We start from the raw sequence: 18,528 nt of genomic DNA, 5'->3' as shown, positions 1-18,528 counted from the left end.
ACACACACATATATATATATAGGAGGGTTCAAACGACACCGGTGTAACTTTTACTAAGTGTTACACCACTCAATAACTTTATATTAATTTTGAATTTTGAAAATTCAACCGTTATATTGAAAGTTCATATCTCTTAGATCATATATATCAAATTTTGTTAAATTTGAACAACAACTTGAAGGTAATCAAAGTGTTTATATTTTAGTGTATTTTGAAATGAATATATTACGTCAATTTTGTTTTATGAGAATAAAGTATCAAATCATCTTGGATTAATATAAAATTTTGTATATATGATCTAAGATATATGAATTTTCAATATAACGGTTGGATTTTCAAAATTCAAAATTAATATAAAGTTATTGAGTAGTGTAACACTTAGTAAAAGTTACACCGGTGTCGTTTGAACCCTCCTGTATATATATATATATATATGTGTGTCAAAATAGAGTATTAATTAAATCCAATTCCAGTAACTTATTACCAACGTAATTGCCAATGTAATTGATATTAAGACAACGTAACTGCCAACGTAATTGATATTAAGACAACGTAACTGCCAACGTAATTTATATTAAGACAACCTATTTTTATTTTCCTATAATACCCGTCCAACACCTCAACGACTATTTTCCTGATGTGATCCAATGTATCCAATTATAAAGAATAAAGTCCATATAGTTATCACTTTCGTATTAGTGGATATATAGCAGTCATGAGAGGAAGAGAGAATTGAGAAGAGCAAATGGAAGAAAGCAAAGGAAGAGTTTGTGTCACAGGAGGAACAGGTTTTATTGGTTCATGGATCATCAAGAGGCTACTTCAAGATGGTTACTCTGTTAACACCACTGTAAGATCAGATCCAGGTAATAGATCGAATTAAGCATCCCCATCTTAAATAATTATTTTGAAAATTGTTAATATTTCCCTTATTTGCCAAATTCTATTAAAAAAATTTAATTAATTAATCTATTTTTATAAAAATAAAAATAGATTAATTGAATTGAATTTAAATTATTGTATTAAAAATGATTTAATTAATTGATCTATTTTTATAAAATAGATCGGTTGAGTTGAATTTAAATTATTTACATTACACACCTTACTTGGGGTGCTTATCATTTTATTTGTTCTTTTGCATTTAATTTCATGACAAGAACCAATATTTTTTCTATTGTGCGGTTAGAAGATTATTTTAATAATTTTTGAATGATTTAAAAATGTTTCATTTGGGTAAAGCCCCAAAAGAAAAACCTTATCATTTATTATGTTAATCTATTTATTTTTATGTATGATCGATGTGAAAATATCTATATTTTTAATTAATAAAAAATAAAAATATCTATATCGTTTACAGTAACTTTTAATAATTAATTTTTTTATATTATTGGTGCATAAAACATGTGTACTCTTATTTTTATTTATTTCGTTTCATTTTGTTTAACATTTTAGTTAAAAAATATATATTTTGATAATTTTTATAACATAATATCTACAAAATATTAAATATTTTTTTATCTATTATATCTTTAGAAAAATATAAAAAGAAAATAGTTGAAAGCAAATCTATCTAATATGCATGAGTATATTCACTACTAGAAAAATATCATTTTCCTGCGAATTTTCCTAAAAAAATATTCGCAGAAATTTTTTGTAATTTTCTTGTAATAATAATTTCACAAAAATTTTTTACGAATTTATTTGTAAAAAATAATTTACAGATATTTCTTACAATTTTTTTTATGAAAAATAATAACCTACAAGAAATTTTTGCAAATTTTGCTATAATTTTAATGATCATAGAAAATTTTTTTCATGGAAAAAATTTGCAGAAAATATTGTAAGAATTTTATTTTGTTTCTTGCAAATAACTTTTGGTAGAAAAATTTTGCAGGTAACTTTTCCTGCGAATTTTCTTACCAATTTTAATCTGCAAGAAAAATAAAAAAATATTTAAGTTTATCAGTTTAATATTTTAAAAAACTTCAAGTCGCACATCGTTTGAAAATAAAATAATTAAAGAATATATAAGTTGAGACAACACTTACCTTACGAGTTGATCTGTATGATTGAGTGTTAAGCTTCTAATTTACAATCTTAGAGTTTAAAAGATTATGTATTACATGTTGGAGGCATGGAAAAAAATGTTTCGGGTGAATTCATTGTGAACATTTGAAAGCTGAAGAATTATTAATAGAATTTGTAGTAATTTTTTTAATTTTTTTCCTAAAAAATATTCCTGCAGAATTTCTTCCGAAGAAATTCTTTTTTGCAGGAAATTTTCTTGCGAATTTTTTTCACAAGAAATTTTACAGGAAAATTCCTTACGAATTTTAAAATTCAAAAAAATATATTATCCGCGAAGGTATTACCTACAGATAAAAATTTTGCAAAAAAATTCGTAAGAATAATATTTGTTGCGAATTTTAATATAAAATTCGCAAGAAAAGTCGCATATAATAAGAAAATTTCTAGTAATGATTAGAAAACTTTATAATAATTACAATCTAAAACTTTAAACGTGGAAGAAAATGGAACTAGATAGAGCATATAATACTCCTTAAAATTATGTTTGGAACAATTGATTCCCATAATCAAGATACTAATAATCTTTATTTTCAAGGTATAGTAGGACACAAGAAGGATGTTAGCTTTCTTACAGGCTTACCTGGAGCATCCCAAAGGCTACAAATTCTTAGTGCTGATCTCAGCAATTCAGAAAGTTTCAGTGCAGCCATTGAAGGGTGCATTGGAGTTTTCCATGTTGCTACCCCAGTTGACTTTGACTTAAGGGAACCAGAGGAAGTAGTGACCCAAAGATCCATTGATGGCGCACTTGGCATTTTGAAGGCATGCCTCAATTCCAAGACTGTGAAGCGAGTTGTTTACACCTCTAGTGCCTCTGCTGTGATTTACAATGGCAAAGAAGAGGAAGTAATGGATGAAAACTCTTGGAGCGATGTTAATTATCTTAGAACTTCAAAGCCATCTGGTTGGTCCTATATGGTTTCAAAGACATTGACAGAAAAGGCAGTGCTTGAATTTGGAGAACAAAATGGATTGGATGTTGTCACACTAATTCCAACTTTTGTTTTTGGACCCTTCATTTGTCCAAAGCTTCCTATCTCAGTTGATGCCATATTGAATTTTGCATTTGGTACGTGACACCAATATGAAAAGGAAATCTTAGTCGTTCAAATTAGCATGCATTAGTCATTCACCAAAATTTTGTTTCATTTTAAGAAAAGATAGATATTCATACAACACAACTATATTTATGTTCTGGCTTTAGTTCATCAGATGGTAATGCTGACGTTTCCATTTTGGCCTAGTGCTTATGCTTAAGATTCTAAATAAGGGGAAATTTATGTAGGCAAAAAGGGATCATTTGGTTTGCTAGTTCAGACACCTATGGTGCATGTGGATGATGTGGCTAAAGCGCACGTATTTTTGCTGGAGCATCCTAATCCAAAAGGGAGGTATAATTGTTCACAATGTTTGGCAACTTTTGAAAGCATATCTGAACTTGTTTTTGCCAAATACTCAAAATTTCAACAGCCAACATTAGAGTGAGTTCCTATTCTTCTTTTCGATCGAAGTTGTTATGGCATTCTTGATTTAACTAAATGACTCTTCTTTGATCTCATTGCAACAAATATTTGATTATATCTTTTTGTAGCTCTTTGAAACAAATTGAAGGTGTCAAGGTACCAGATTTATCGTCAAATAAGCTACTAGATGCTGGATTTGTGTTCAAGTATGGATTAGAGGAAATGGTTGATGACGCAATTCAATGCTGCCATGAAAAGGGTTACCTATAAGATAATTGTGTGGTTTTTCTATGGTTTTTATTTTATTTTATTTATGTCAGGATATGCTTATCCATATATAATGAGACAATAAATATCTATGTACTAGATGGTTGTTTAAGCTAATAATTAGGTCTTAAATGATTCACAATAGAAACTGATTATCTCAAGTCTAAATTTTCTATGGTTTGTATTGAAACAAATTAAATAATAATAATAAAAAAGTTGTGTTAAGAAATAAATTCCACGTGAGATGTGTCAATGGTTTTAAATTGCGGTTGCGGTTACAGTTGTAGTTACTACGATTGTAGGTATTGCAAGTATTGCGATGCAGATTGCGGCTATTGCGATATGAAATTATTAATTATTTGCACTAAATATAAAAAAATTGTAATTATTGATATATATTTTATTTTTAAAGTGTACTATCTGTACTGCCATGCCGAGCTCGAGCTCGGCACAGCTGCGTGGAATGACCTCGGAACACGCATTTGGAGACCTTAGTCTAAACGAGATCCGCAATCCAACCAGATCATAATATCGATCTCAGGAGATCTCGGTCCAAACGAGATCCGCTATCTAATTAAATCATAACTAATCTCAGGCCCAAGGCCGAACGCAACCCTAACTCACACTAAGGTACGTGCATTACTTATACGAGACATCTACTCATACAAACCCTAACTTTAGCATCGGAGTCTCTTTTGCAGGTACCACCCCCATCTTGGAACACGAACGTACCCGCGAAGGAGGCTCACCAATCTTATTCGGCGGATCACCTCTACAGCAAATCTCCGGTAAGAACATTTGGCGCCCACCGTGGGGCCGATCAAGACAGCTCTTATCGGCCACGCTTATGGTATTCACCAGAAGTCATAGCAGACGCGCAACAGACGACGCAGATCACACAACTACCATGGATAACGAAGTCACATTGAGGAGACTGATTGACCAGGTCGAACAGATGCGGCAACAACACGATGCCGATCTGCGAAACATGCGTGCCCAGCACGAAACCGACCTAGCGGCGATACGGACTGCCAATGAAGCTGACCTAGCGACGCTACACGCTGAAAACGAGCGGATTCGCGCCCAGCTCCCTCGACGCCCCTCTGATCATCCTTCTGAGTCGAGCAACCTCCACGAGGAAGAAGAGCACTCGGTCTCTCAGCCCCGAACTGCGACTAGGGCACCGACTCCACGACCTGCCACGCATCGGTCTCATGTACCGACGAACAAGTCGGCCCATGAAGTCAGCAAGGCCCCAACTCATGTCATGGGGGGTCAAGCAACCTTCCGCCGTCATCCCTTGTGGATGGCATCATGGAGACACCACTCCCTCAAGGGTGGAAGCCTCTCCACCTCGATCGCTATGATGGCACGACGGACCCCGATGAGCACATCGACCTGTATACGACACAGGTAAACCTCTACACTAACAATGATGCTATTTTGTGTAGGGTTTTTCTAACCTCGCTCAAAGGGGTCGCGCTCAACTGGTACACCTAGCTTCTCGCTGAGTCAATTGACAGTTTCAGCACTCTGGTCAGGCGATTCACGGCGCAATATGCAACAAGCCGGCCTCACCACATAACCTCAGCTGCCCTGGCCAGTCTCAGACAGAACGACGACGAGCCACTCAAGGCATTCATGGAGCGATTTGACGCCACCTCGGTTAAGATCAGAAATCTGAACCCCGAGGTCGCCCTGCATGCCATGCTCATGGCACTCAAGCTTGGGCCATTCGTCGACAGCCTATGCCGTGAAGCTCCTCGTGACATGGACGAGCTCCGCGCCTGCGCTGCGGGCTACATCCAGATGGAGGAACACTCCGCCTTCCGTGACCAGGTTCGCGGCAAAGGACTAATGAAACCAGCACAAGGTCACAAGGACAAGATCAAGGTCAACAATGATAGCCAGTTCGAGAAGTCGGCTAGAGTAGACAGAGGGGGGAGATACGACTTCTATACTCCCCTGAACACGCCCTGAGTACATATCCTGGAGGAGGCCAGTAATAGCAACCTGCTCACCCTGCCCCTGCCAGGTCACACCCCCAACAGTGCCGACAAATCCAAGCACTATCGGTACCACAGGAATCACGGTCACACCACTGAGGAGTGCCGCACACTCTGAGACCGTATTGAAGAGCTCATCCAGGCAGGCCACCTCGGCCAATATATCCAGCATCGAGGAGGCCATGGTGGACGAGGACGAGGCAAAGGTCGTGGCGCAGGAGCTCGCACGGACCAACCCTCTGGCTCCCAACAAAATGCCAGCGGAGCAGTGCAAGCCGAGGTAAGCCAGGAAACAGGGTCAGCTCCCCTACGGGGAGTAATGAATACAATTGTAAGTGATTTCGCAGGCGGAGGCGCCAGCAGCTCGGCCCGGAAGAGACACCTGCGCAATATAAACAGCGTCCATTCCACTACCTCGGCTTCACACCAGAGCTCGCCGCCGATCACCTTCACCGACGACGACTATGCTGGTATCAGTCCCAACCAGGATGATCCCATGGTCATAGTCGTGGAGGTAGCTAATTGGGAGGTTCACAAGACACTGATAGACCAAGGGAGCTCGGCAGACGTCCTCTATTGGCTGACCTTCCTCAGGTTAGACATCCCCCACTCTCTCATCCAACCTCACACAAAACCCCTAGTCGGTTTTGTAGGAGAGCGAGTGCACAATCGGGGATACGTGGACCTGCTGACCACCTTCGGAACCTCTCCGGATACAAGGAGAATCATGGTCCGATACCTCCTAGTGGAAGCCAACACCTCCTATAACATCATCATTTGGAGGCCAACGTTGAATCAGCTTGGAGCAGTGGTGTCCACTCCACACCTCACCATGAAATTCCCAGGAAGTGACGGTAAAATCATCTCTGTCAAAGCGAATCAGAAGACGGCTCGGCAGTGCTACACCGAGAGTCTGAAGATCTCCTCATCCGACGAGCAAAGCAAGAAAGATCCCCCCACCGTGGCTCACATCACCCACGTGGAAATCGCTGATCTCGATCCGAGATCCGACTCCCATGACGAGCGGCCAAGCCCCATTGACGAGCTTGACGACCTCCAGATCGGGAAACTCCCCGGGCAATGCACAAAAATCAGCAGGCAGCTGAGCCCGGAGTTGCGACAGCAGCTCGAAGCTGAGATCCTCAAGAACGCCGACCTCTTCGCCTGGTCCAGTGCCGACATGCTAGGTATAAATGCTGACTTCATCTGTCACAAGTTAGCGATACACAAGGAGGCAAAGCCAGTGGCCTAGAGAAAGAGGAAGGTCGGTGGTGAAAGGCAGGAGGCCATCATCGCCGAGACACAAAAGTTGCTGAATGTCGGCTTCATCCGTGAAGTCAGATACACCACATGGCTAGCGAATGTGGTTCTGGTGAAGAAGAGCTCGGGGAAGTGGCGCATGTGCGTCGACTACACCGACTTGAACAGAGCATGCCCCAAGGACTCATACCCCTTGCCGAGCATTGACAGGCTGGTCGACGGAGCATCCGGGCATGCCCTCCTCAAATTCCTCGACGCCTACTCCGGGTACAACCAGATAATGATGTACCCACCTGACGAGGTGCATACATCCTTCATCACCGACCACGCCAACTACTGCTACCGGGTAATGCCCTTCGGCCTCAAAAATGCAGGGGCCACTTACCAGCGACTCATGGACAAGGTTTTCCACCAGTAGATTGGGTGGAACATGGAAGTCTACGTCGACGACATGGTGGTCAAGACCACCTCAGCCACTGACCATACTACTGACCTCGCCGAGGTGTTCGCCCAGATCAGGAGACACAACATGCGTCTCAACCCGGAGAAGTGCGTCTTCAGCGTCCAGGGTGGCAAGTTCCTCGGTTTCATGATCACTAGCAGAGGAATCGAAGCCAACCCTGAAAATTGCAAAGCCATTATCCAGATGCAGAGTCTGCAAACGGTGAAAGAAGTCCAACGCCTGGCTGGACGATTAGTCTCACTGTCCCGTTTCATCCCCAGACTCGAGGAGAAAGCAGGGCCAATCTTCACTCTGCTACGGAAGCCAAAAGACTTCCAGTGGACGGATCAGTGTGAAGAAGCCTTCCGCAATTTCAAGACTTTTCTCACGACTCCGCCGATCCTACAGAGGCCGGATCACAAAACTGACCTCCTCTTTTACCTGGCCGTAGCAAAAAATGCCATCAGCGCGGTAATAGTGCAAGAACATCAGAAAGTGCAGACGCCGGTCTACTTTATCAGCAGAGTCCTCCAAGATGCGGAGAAACAGTACCAAATGATCGAAAAATTGGCACTGGCACTCGTCACCGCAGCCCGATGTCTCCGACCTTACTTCTAGAGCCACCAGGTGATAGTCAAAACTGACTACCCCATAAAGCAAATCCTGAGAAAGCCGGAGCTCGTCGGGCGAATGATTGCATGGTCGGTCGAGTTGTCCGAGTTCGGCATCCACTATGAAAGTCGCGGGGCCCTAAAAGCTCAATGTCTCGCCGACTTCGTAGCCGAGCTCACGCCTGCTATTGCCGAGGAACCCCAGGTATGGACTTTACACGTTGACGGGTCCTCCAACTCTAAGGGTGGTGGTGCAGGTATCATATTGGAAGGGCCAAACCAGGTCACTTTGGAGCAATCCCTCAAGTTCAGCTTCAAGGTAACCAACAACCAAGCGGAGTACGAGGCACTCCTCGCAGGACTGAGGTTGGCTCGCGACCTCGGAGCCTGAAGAGTGATTTGCAACAGCGACTCGAAGCTCATGGTGGAGTAGCTCAGTGGGACGTACCAGGCAAAGAATACCCTTCTACAACGGTACTTCCACATCGCATCCCATCAGATCTCGTCCTTCGACGAGTCCACCATACAACATGTGCCGCGAGAACAAAATGCCCGAGCCGATCTCCTGTCAAAACTTGCCAGCACTAAAAGGCCTGGACAGCACCGGACTATCATTCAGGAGACTTTGCACTCACCTATCATGGACGACAAGGTCGTCAACGCTAGCGACAGCGAAGACCAGGGGTGGATGACAAGCATCTGGAGTTACTTGAAAGAAGGAACCTTGCCCGAGGATAAGGACGAAGCTCGGAAGGTGAGGATGAGATCGGCTAAGTTCGTCATTATCGGGGATGAGCTATTCAAGCGTGGAATTTCCATCCCATTGCTCAAGTGCTTGACCGCGCCTCACGCAGCTTATGTCATCGAGGAAATTCACCGGGGCATATGTGGTATGCATTCTAGAGCTCGCTCAATGGCGACCAGAGTACTCCGAGCTGGATACTACTAGCCCACTCTGAAATCGGATTGCCAGGACTACATACAAAAATGCAAAGAGTGCCAGCAGTTCAGCAACACACACCGGCAATCGCCCGAAGCTCTCCACCATATGATGTCGACATGTCCTTTCTCCTAATGGGGCATGGACATCCTCGGGTCATTCCCCCCCGCGAAAGGACAGCTCAAGTTCCTCCTAGTGGCGATTGACTACTTCACCAAGTGGATCGAGGCATGCCCACTCGCCGAAATCACCACTGAAAATGTGTAAAGGTTCACCTGGAGGAGTATTATTTGCAGATTTAGAATCCCTCACACCCTCGTTACTGACAACGGCCAGCAATTCATCGCACAGGGATTCGCGAGCTCGGTATCAAGCATCTCTCGACCTCGGTGGAACACCCCCAGACCAATGGCCAAGCCGAAGCATCCAACAAGGTCATCCTCCGGGAACTTAAGAAGCGGCTAGGGAACGCCAAAGGACAGTGGGCCGACGAGCTCCCAAGCATCCTCTAGGCGTATCATTGCACCCCCCAGTCAACCACGCAAGAGACACCTTATAGGTTGACCTACGGAGCGGATGCAATGATCCTAGTTGAGGTCGGAGAGACGTCCCACCGACACCAAGTTTTCAACAGCGAGCAAAACGCTCAAGAGTTAGCAACCGACCTCGACTTGGTCGACGAGCTCAGAGACGAAGCTCAAATCCACGAAGAAGCCTGCAAACTCCAGGCTTCTCGAAGATACAACACGCGAGTGCGACCTTGCTCTTTCTGAGTTGGCGACTTGGTATGGCGATTGCTAGGCGAAGCACGGAAAGACACGTCAGAAGGGAAGTTTGCACCTACTTGGGGCGGCCCATTCCGAGTGACAGAAGACTTGGAAAATGGAGCGTACCAACTAGAAGAGCTCAGCGAAAAACCTGTACCGCGAACTTGGAACGCTACGCATCTCAAGTTTTATTTCAGCTAATTTTGTACGAATGAGTTGTGCACTCTTTTCCCGCCTCAGTCTTTTATCCCAAAAAACAAAAAAATGGGTTTTGGCTGAGAGGGTTTTTAACGAGGCACACTTACACAATCAATAAAATGTCTCATTCAGTTCAACTCATATCTTCTTAGTTCTGCATTATTTTATGTTTTATGCTAAATAAAGGTCGAGTTCGAACCTTCACAAAAAACTACTTATCGAAAATCCGAGGTCGAATTCGAACCCCGGCATGATTAAGGTCAAGTTCGAACCTTCACAAAAAAGTTACTTAACGAAAATCCAAGGTCGAATTCGAACCCCGGCATGATTAAGGTCGAGTTCGAACCTTCACAAAAAAGTTACTTAGCGAAAATCCGAGGTCGAATTCGAACCCCGGCATGATTAAGGTCGAGTTCGAACCTTCACAAAAAACTACTTATCGAAAATCTGAGGCCGAATTCAGACCCCGGCATGATTAAGGTCGAGTTCGAACCTTCACAAAAAAGTTACTTAGCGAAAATACGAGGTCGAATTCGAACCCCGGCATGATTAAGGTCGAGTTCGAACCTTCACAAAAAACTACTTATCGAAAATCCGAGGTCGAATTCGAACCCTGGCATGATTAAGGTCGAGTTCGAACCTTCCCAAAAAGTTACTTAGCAAAAAGCCGAGGTCGAACTCGAACCCCGGCATGATTAAGGTCGAGTTCGAACCTTCACCAAAAACTAATTATCGAAAATCCGAGGTCGAATTCGAACCCCGACATGATTAAGGTCGAGTTCGAACCTTCCCAAAAAAGTTACTTAACGAAAATCCGAGGTCGAATTCGAACCCCGGCATGATTAAGGTCGAGTTCGAACCTTCACAAAAAGTTACTTAGCAAAAAGCCGAGGTCGAACTCGAACCCCGGCATGATGAAGGTCAGGTATCACAAAGTACAAAAGTACACAACAGACATTGAACGTATGTCTCAAAACACACAAACGGGAAAAAATCAACGCAAAGGCAAAGAAAAGCGCAAAGGCAAATAGACGAAAAATACACATATATACAACAATGTTTCAAAGTTCCACACTTGAATTCAACAAGAAAAAATAAAGCAGAAAAAATTTAACTAGGCTATTACAAAACTAGCCTACGCAGAGGCGTTCTCGCTGGAGCTGTCCTCAGCATCGTCCTCCTTTACCAGCTTTCCGAAGCGGACAACCTTCTCCACGTGCATGGCAGAGAGGTCGAACCCCGGTGCAAGGAGCCTGACCTGGCGAGCCGCCTTGAGGAAACCTCTCTTATGCTCTACTATAATAGATCGTTCGGTTTCCTCAAGCTTCTTCTCCAACGCCGTCCTCTCCGCCTCCAGCTTCGCCAGCTCCACCCTCAAAGAGGCGACCTCCTCCTCTTTGCCACCGAGGATGACCTCGTCGCAGAGGCGCTTCTCAGCCGTCGCCACTAGCTCGCTCTTCAGAAATGTCACTTCATCCTCCAAAGAGCGAACCTGGCCCCGGGAAGACGTCACCTCATCTTCCAAAAGACGCACCCGACCTCGAGACGAGCCGACGAGCCCTTGCAGCTCACTCACCTGGGAGGCATAATTCTCGTTGGAGCGTAGGGCAATCTCCAACGATTTCTGAACCCTGGTGAGATCTCCCCTTGTTGCTCGAAGCTCGGCCCCCTGCATTTTTGCCTCGCCAAGGGAGGCACTCAGAACCTTGTTCTCTTCCTGCAGGACCTTGTTCTCGTCCCTCAGAGGTTGAACTCGGTTCCTCAGCCTAACCAGGTCCTCCTGCTGTTTGGACTACTTATGCTTCCAGTGGTCTACAATCGCCATAGTCCTCTACAGAAAAACCTGGGCAGCATCAAAGCCTTCCACGGGTCTGACCTCGTCTATCAACCCCTGGTCATCCGAGCTCAGCAAGCCTTGTGGGAAGAAATTCTCGGCAGTCACCCCCATGCTCCACAGCGAGTTCATGTCAGCGGAGGCCCTCATGTGGTCCAATCGCACCTACGTGCAGCCCTTCTCGAAGCGATGAGCTAAGTATTGGCTCCGGGAAGCCCCCTGCGATGAACCAAACGGTGCTGTCGAAGTTGCATGCGTAGCGGTGGGGACCTCGAAACTTGGATCCTTTCCGCGAGCCTCGAAGGCACAGGAGTCTTGGCCGCGTCCCCTGCCTGCAAAAACCGACCCCATGTCAAGAAACAAAAAGAATAACCTACAAGATAGAGGGAAAAACAAAAAGTTAGGTACTCACCATGGCGGCCTGGGCGACTTGCTCAACAACCTAGGCCCCCACCTCGGCAGCTATCCCTGCCTGCAAAGAGCAATACCTCAATAAACCAAGCAAAACCAGCATAGAAGAAAAGTTAGAGAAAACAAGACACTTACCTTGGCAGAGGGAGCAACTCGCCCAGCAATCTCCGTAACGGTCGTTTGGGAGCCTCCCTGGGCGGAGGACTCCCAGTAAGGTCGACTGCGCCAGCATCAGTAGCCTTGGAGGTCACGTCCTCCGTCCTACGAGGGGCAGAGGTCCCCTCGACCTCTTTCTCGCCCCTCTTTCTTTTTCGGTTGATCTTCAGGGGGGAAATCTCCTCCTCTTGAGGCTCGGGGACCTCTATCTCGGCAACGTTGTAGCGGTGCTTCAACTCACGCCACTTGCTCTTGCCCATTATGCCTACAAGCACAAAAAAAGAAAACACATCAGCAAAAGAAGGTTACACAAACCCTAACAATCTAAAGAGGACGAGATACTCACTCTCCAGGCCCCTCTCCTTGTACGCCGAATTCGCAAGCGACAAGACGAGCTTGCAATCCAGCGGTGAGGAAGCGCGGTAAGGTTCTCAATGGCGGTCATCTCCGAAGCCGTCAATTTCAATTGGCCCACCCCGTGAAACCTAGACGGTTTGGGGCACCAATAGAAAGGGAACTTCGGCAACCCGCCGAACTAAAACGCCCCATCCTCTAAAGGGTCGACATCCACAAGGGCAACCCGAAAAAACTCCTGTTTAAAATTTTTGTATGACTGGGTGATAGACTATGGCCCAGGCCAAGGAATCCAAGAGGTGATACCTTAAAAGAACCAAGAGGAATGGGATGATCTTAAAGACCTTTTTCATATATTTTGTACATAGTCTTTTGTATAGGTTATTTTTTCCTTTGTATTTGTGAGGCACTTTACTTGCTTTTTCTAGTGTTTGTATATTGATTTTAAGGTGGGCTACTTGGAGAGTTTAACTCCATTTAACCTCCCTAGTTGATACTTTCATTTTATATTTTTTCAGTAGGGAAAAGGGGGTGACATTTAGCAATGCTTGAGGGTGTGCTTAGAAATTGGGCCTGAGTTGGGCCTAGGCAAAATTTTGCATATTGGACTCATTTTGCTCCTAATTTTTCATAGATTTGATTTAGCTAGGTTTCATCATCATATGATGAACCTAACTAAACCAAATCAAAGATTTTCAAATTAATTCATGGAACATTTTGAACCATGGGCCGCCTAGCTCATTCTTTCTCTTTGGCCGAATTTCTTAAGTAAACCTTCTTGAGTTTTGAAGCTTGTCTTGCAAGCTTCTAAACTCAAGTAAGGTTAGCTTACCTTACCATGGTTCTTAAGTGAACCATGGTCAAGGATTAGCTTCTCCTACAAGCTAGCTAAACCGTGGGAGTTTAACTAACCCTACCATGGTTCCTAGTGAACCATGGTTAAGGTTAGCTTCTCCTACAAGCTACCTTCCCCTATATATTTGATTTTCCTACACTTGTACTCACTTTTGTCAAATATGAGAAATAAAATCTGAATTTTCTCTCTCAAACAAGAGTCACCAAAACCGTGAGCACCTACACTCTAAGGTTTCTAGCAAAGTTCTTCAACTTTGCCTTGGTTCAACAATCTTCCTTCACAAGTTTTAGGAAGTGGCCGAACCTCCTCTTCAAGGCTTCTCCTCCATGGAAGCTTCTTTCATGGAGATTCAAGTTTCACCAAGGGATTAACCTCAAGAACATTCGGTCCAAGCATGGAGGAGTTGAAGTTCATCAATCTTCTTCAACTTAGCTCCATCACTGGGAGTAGAGAGTGAATAAACCCCCATCCCTACTGCCACTCAAGGACAGTATGCCATAAGGCGGAACGCCTATCTTCAACTGGTAAAAATGAAGAAAGACGGGAAGGGACACCTCTATCCCTAGAGCCGAACACAGGACTTGAAAAGCCCTCAAAAAACCCCAACTATTTGGGTGCAATTGGCAAGGAGCCGAGTTGATAAAATTCAAGAAATCACACTCGAATTGAGTGAAGGGAAGGCAGACACCTAAATCCCTAAAGAAGCATTGATAGACATAGAAATGGGGAGGGTGAGTAGACTTCCCCATGTACACGCCTTCACCGGCCCGACAAGGTTCAAGCCGGATCAGCCGAGAGACGGAAGAGTCACAAACTCTGTGCAATTTCCAAATCGCATTGACCTTAAGAAAGGACCGAAAAACACTTTGGGCCTCCCCCATCTTGCACGGAACCCAATCGTAGCCAGGAATGCCTGGAACGAGGTCCTTAGGCGGGTTCACCACCTTCTTTTTCTCAGCGACGGTCGTTTCGGTAGCCACCACCTTGTCCTGCGCCTTACCTTTGCCCTTGGCAGGCGCGGAGGATCTAGCACCACTCTCTCCAGCCATAAAGAAAACGAGAAAGACTTAAAGAAGGAGAAGATTGGAGAAAGGAGAGAGAACAGAGAAATCGAAGTACCTGGTACCCCTTTGACAAAAGAAAGAAGCAATAAGGAAGGAGCAGAACCTAGTTGCCAGGAATGGCGACGAAAACAGAGAAGACAAACAGAAGCGAGAGAAGAGGCGTGCGCAAGAAGTTGAAAGAGCGAAAAATGCATAAAGTGAAAAGGGAAGAGGCGCGAGTGAAAGAAAAGGGTTCCTCCCAAATTCAAAACGGTCATAACACGTGTCAGTCAAGGGACACATCTGATGACACATTAATTGAGAACCATTATGACAAAGGCAAACCATCATTACATAATCGTCACTCCCATTAACGCCCCACTTGCACGTTTTCGGGAAATGACCAGTTGCGACACATGGCATCTCGATAAACAGGCGTACGCGAAAGGTCACTGCTCCCTGAAGAGCTCGGTCTTAAACTCCTCGACCCACGGTCTTCGGAGCTCGGGGGGCTAGTGTACTATCCGTACCGCCATGCTAAGCTCGAGCTCGGCACAGTTGCGTGGAATGACCTCGGAACACGCATTTGGAGACCTCGATCTAAACGAGATCTGCAATCCAACCAGATCATAACCGATCTCAGGAGATCTCGATCCAGACGAGATCCGCTATCTAATTAGATCATAACTGATCTCAGGCCCAAGGCCCAACGCAACCTAACTCACACTAAGGTACGTGCATTACTTATACGAGACATCTACTCATACAAACCCTAACTTTAGCATCGAAGTCTCTTTTGCAGGTACCACCCCCATCTTGGAACACGAACGTTCCCGCGAAGGAGGCTCACCAATCTTATTCGGCGGATCACCTCTACAGCAGATCTCCGGTAAGAACATAAAGATTTATACATTTTTATTCCTTTTTTTTAACATTCTATTATTTTAATGAATAATTTAATTTATTTTAAAATTAATTTAAAAGTAAGAGAAACACAATAGTGGTTACATTAATTCCCACTTAATATTTGTCATAATTTCTCAAAAATAGATTATCTCATTGACACAATTAAAAACTTAAAGGTACACACATTTAGACAAATTTCAAATAGACAAGAAAGAAAAAAGGAAATGACTTGACATAAAGTAATATGATTGCCCACAAGTATCATTGTCATCAATTATCTGAGAAGCAATGCCACCCTTCAGAGATGCATTTCACTATAAAAAGCATGAATTTTTTTCACAAGTAAAAAATTATATATAATAAATTTTTAACTCACATGATACTTATTACCACATAGTAGAGTGACGAGGATGATCATAGCCTCCACTCTCTCTTTGGCTATCCCCTTATATGGCTCATTGTCCAAAAACATAATAAAAAAATCCACCACTTTGTTGTTGATAATAAAGATCATTATAATTCATTGATGGTTGGTGATATGAGGGAACTTGGTCACTTGCATATTGATTGTATGCATTAAAATAAGGATGTTGATAAACTGATGGTAGATAGTACCCTCGACTACTTTCTAAAGAATCATCAATATTGAAGTCACTAAAATTTTGTTCTATATGAGAAGATGAAGAATCTTGACATGACACATTTTGTTTATTTTTTCCTCTTCTAACTTGTGAATTGTCACTTCTATTATTACCTGAAAATGAATGATCAAGAGGAATCATACCTGGCATAGAAGTAGTGAAATCAATTACCAGATTTGTGTCACGCCTATTATATGGAATCTCTTGATATGGATCATTTTGTCTTTGTTCATCCTCATCATCCTGACCATTATTTTCTTCACCTTCAATATCATACCATCATCACCACTATTATTACTTGGTGGGCTTAAGTCACCACCATCATTATCACTACTACCTCCACCTTCCACATCTTCATCATCTGTATCAATTCGAGGCAACCACTCTGAATTTTGAACTCCATCTAAAAGTGGATTTTCTCTGTCTTCTATTCATGGAGATAATGGATCATCTTCTCAAAATATATAATCAAGATTAATTGGATTGAAACTTGCTTCAATTTCTTCTTGACTTTTTCTCATTTGATGCCTCATTTTCAATTTCATGTTGTAATGTGTAAAGACAAGTTTTTGCAACTTTCTGTACTTAAGCCTATTCCTTGTCTTTGTATGAATATAGGTAAACGTACTCTAGTTTCTTTCACAATTTGTGGCTGCAGTTCTTTGACTTAAAACTTTAATAGCCACTTGTTGAAGTTCAGGAGAGCATGAACCAAACATCAACCACCATTCAACTTTTCAAGAGATCAAGAAAAAAAAATTATTATTTATAAAAAAATGCATTTATTTATTGAGAAAGGAAGAAACTATATTTACCTGGATTCATTCTAAACCAAGCTCTTTGAGCTTGAGGTGTAGCAAATGTTTCACCCATGTCTTTAAACAATACCAACATATAACATTATATTATATAAGATATCAATACATAGTTATATAACAATAATTTAAAAAAAAAACTAATTATAATTATTTATTACTAACTGAGTTCAAAGCTTTAATTTGATCATCCATGTTTCTCTCCAATTTCATAATGACCTTTTTGGTCCCTTCAAATGTCTCTCGATATACATTAGATCCATGTTCAACTCCATATTAAAATTGTAGATTAAGAAAATAACCTAAAAAATAAATAGCTAATCAATATGTATCTATAATTGTATTAATGTATTTCTTTATATAATAAAAGTAAAATTATAATGACATACCAGCAGAATGAAGATCAGAATGCGCATGAATCTCCAACGCTTGTCAATTATTTCTTGGTATTGAGAATAATAACGAGAAGTTTTTTGAATTGATTGTTTTGCTCAATGAATTGCCTCATATATATAAAACCCATTGTTGGTTTCTCATCACCATCAACTAGCCTCAAAACTTTTACTAAAGGCTCAAATACCTTCAATATATCATTAGCTTTGCTCCAAAAATCATTGCCAATAACAATTTTTCTTGCTTCAAATGTCAATCCATTTTTGTCTCTTTCAAATTTAGATCGTCTAAATTCTTCAGAGTTGAACATGTTCCTCAAGTCTTGCTTTTGTTGCACAATTGCTTGAAGTTGTAAGAATTGTGTTGCAAACCGGGTAATACCAGGACAAACATTTTCTCTACCTCCAGTGTATTTTTTCATGAGATTTACAATCCATGTGTGATTGTAGATAAAATTTGTTACTACTTTTGCATCACTTAATAACTTTTGCACATTCTTTTTTTTTCCTATATCCTCCAAACAAAGATCCAAACAATGTGTTGCACATGCAGTCCAATATAAATGTTGTCTCTTTTCCATCAACTTTTGACTAGCTGTTTTAAGTGCTTTTTCATTATCTATAACAACTTGAATTACAAATTCTTCTCCCACTTCATCCACAACCTTATCCAATAACTGAAAGTAGTAATCAGTATTTCTAGTGTCAACACTAGAAGCATCAATAGATTTCAAGAAAATCGTTCCTTTGCTACAATACACTAGAAAATTCATAATATGTGTATGATTTACACTATCTATCCAACCATCACACATTATTGTTACTCCTTTTTTCTTCCATGTAGTTTTCAACTTGCTTATCCATTCTTGCATGATTTTATATTCAGCTTCTAAATACACATCAGAAACTTCACAAGGTGTAGGGAATTTAACTGATGGACCTACCTCAGCTGCTGTAATAATCAAATTATGAAACCATGGAGAATTTGATAAATTTATAAGTAAGCATTCATAAATTATAAACTTGCTTACCGCTTCTCTAAGATTTTTCTTTAATGTTTTCATAAGACCCCCACCTA

At 42.1% G+C, this 18,528-nt stretch overlaps 2 protein-coding genes across 4 annotated transcripts; one reads left to right on the top strand and one right to left on the bottom strand.

Moving 5' to 3' along the window:
• The first annotated feature begins 615 nt into the window (after positions 1–615).
• LOC109811213 (vestitone reductase) lies at positions 616–4,081 on the top strand. Of its 3 annotated transcripts, none has more exons than XM_083062591.1 (4): positions 616–866; positions 2,633–3,157; positions 3,374–3,569; positions 3,680–4,081. In XM_083062591.1, exons 1-4 carry the CDS (start codon positions 746–748, stop codon positions 3,819–3,821), a joined length of 984 nt encoding a protein of 327 aa, XP_082918717.1. In that variant the 5' UTR covers positions 616–745; the 3' UTR covers positions 3,822–4,081. The 3 variants fall into 3 exon arrangements, with proteins under 3 accessions (XP_082918717.1, XP_020230472.1, XP_020230471.1); XM_020374883.3 differs by having other exon boundaries at positions 617–866; positions 2,630–3,157; XM_020374882.3 differs by having other exon boundaries at positions 619–866; positions 2,624–3,157.
• An 11,718-nt stretch (positions 4,082–15,799) lies between these two features.
• On the bottom strand, positions 15,800–18,265 carry LOC145950574 (uncharacterized). Its single transcript, XM_083061675.1, has 5 exons — positions 17,578–18,265; positions 17,059–17,118; positions 16,521–16,670; positions 16,331–16,386; positions 15,800–15,898 (listed from the first exon to the last, which is right to left on the bottom strand). The coding sequence occupies exons 1-5, from the start codon at positions 18,263–18,265 to the stop codon at positions 15,800–15,802; spliced, it is 1,053 nt and encodes a 350-aa protein (XP_082917801.1).
• Positions 18,266–18,528: the final 263 nt, after the last annotated feature.

Source organism: Cajanus cajan, chromosome 8 (genome assembly GCF_000230855.2).
Source record: "Cajanus cajan strain Asha chromosome 8, NIPB_CcT2T_4, whole genome shotgun sequence".
NCBI classification, from domain to species: Eukaryota; Viridiplantae; Streptophyta; class Magnoliopsida; order Fabales; family Fabaceae; genus Cajanus; species Cajanus cajan.
This window is presented reverse-complemented; position numbering and strand designations above follow the sequence as displayed.

Coding starts and splice junctions, on each gene's coding strand:
- LOC109811213 (XM_020374882.3), top strand. CDS start 746: ATGGAAGAAAGCAAAGGAAGAGTTTGTGTCACAGGAGGAACAGGTTTT. Junction 867..2,623: donor CACTGTAAGATCAGATCCAG/GTAATAGATCGA, acceptor TTTATTTTCAAG/GTATAGTAGGACACAAGAAG. Junction 3,570..3,679: donor TTTCAACAGCCAACATTAGA/GTGAGTTCCTAT, acceptor ATCTTTTTGTAG/CTCTTTGAAACAAATTGAAG.
- LOC145950574 (XM_083061675.1), bottom strand. CDS start 18,265: ATGTGTGATGGTTGGATAGATAGTGTAAATCATACACATATTATGAAT. Junction 16,387..16,520: donor TAATAATAGTGGTGATGATG/GTATGATATTGA, acceptor CTTCTATGCCAG/GTATGATTCCTCTTGATCAT. Junction 15,899..16,330: donor ATAGAAGTGACAATTCACAA/GTTAGAAGAGGA, acceptor GCATCTCTGAAG/GGTGGCATTGCTTCTCAGAT.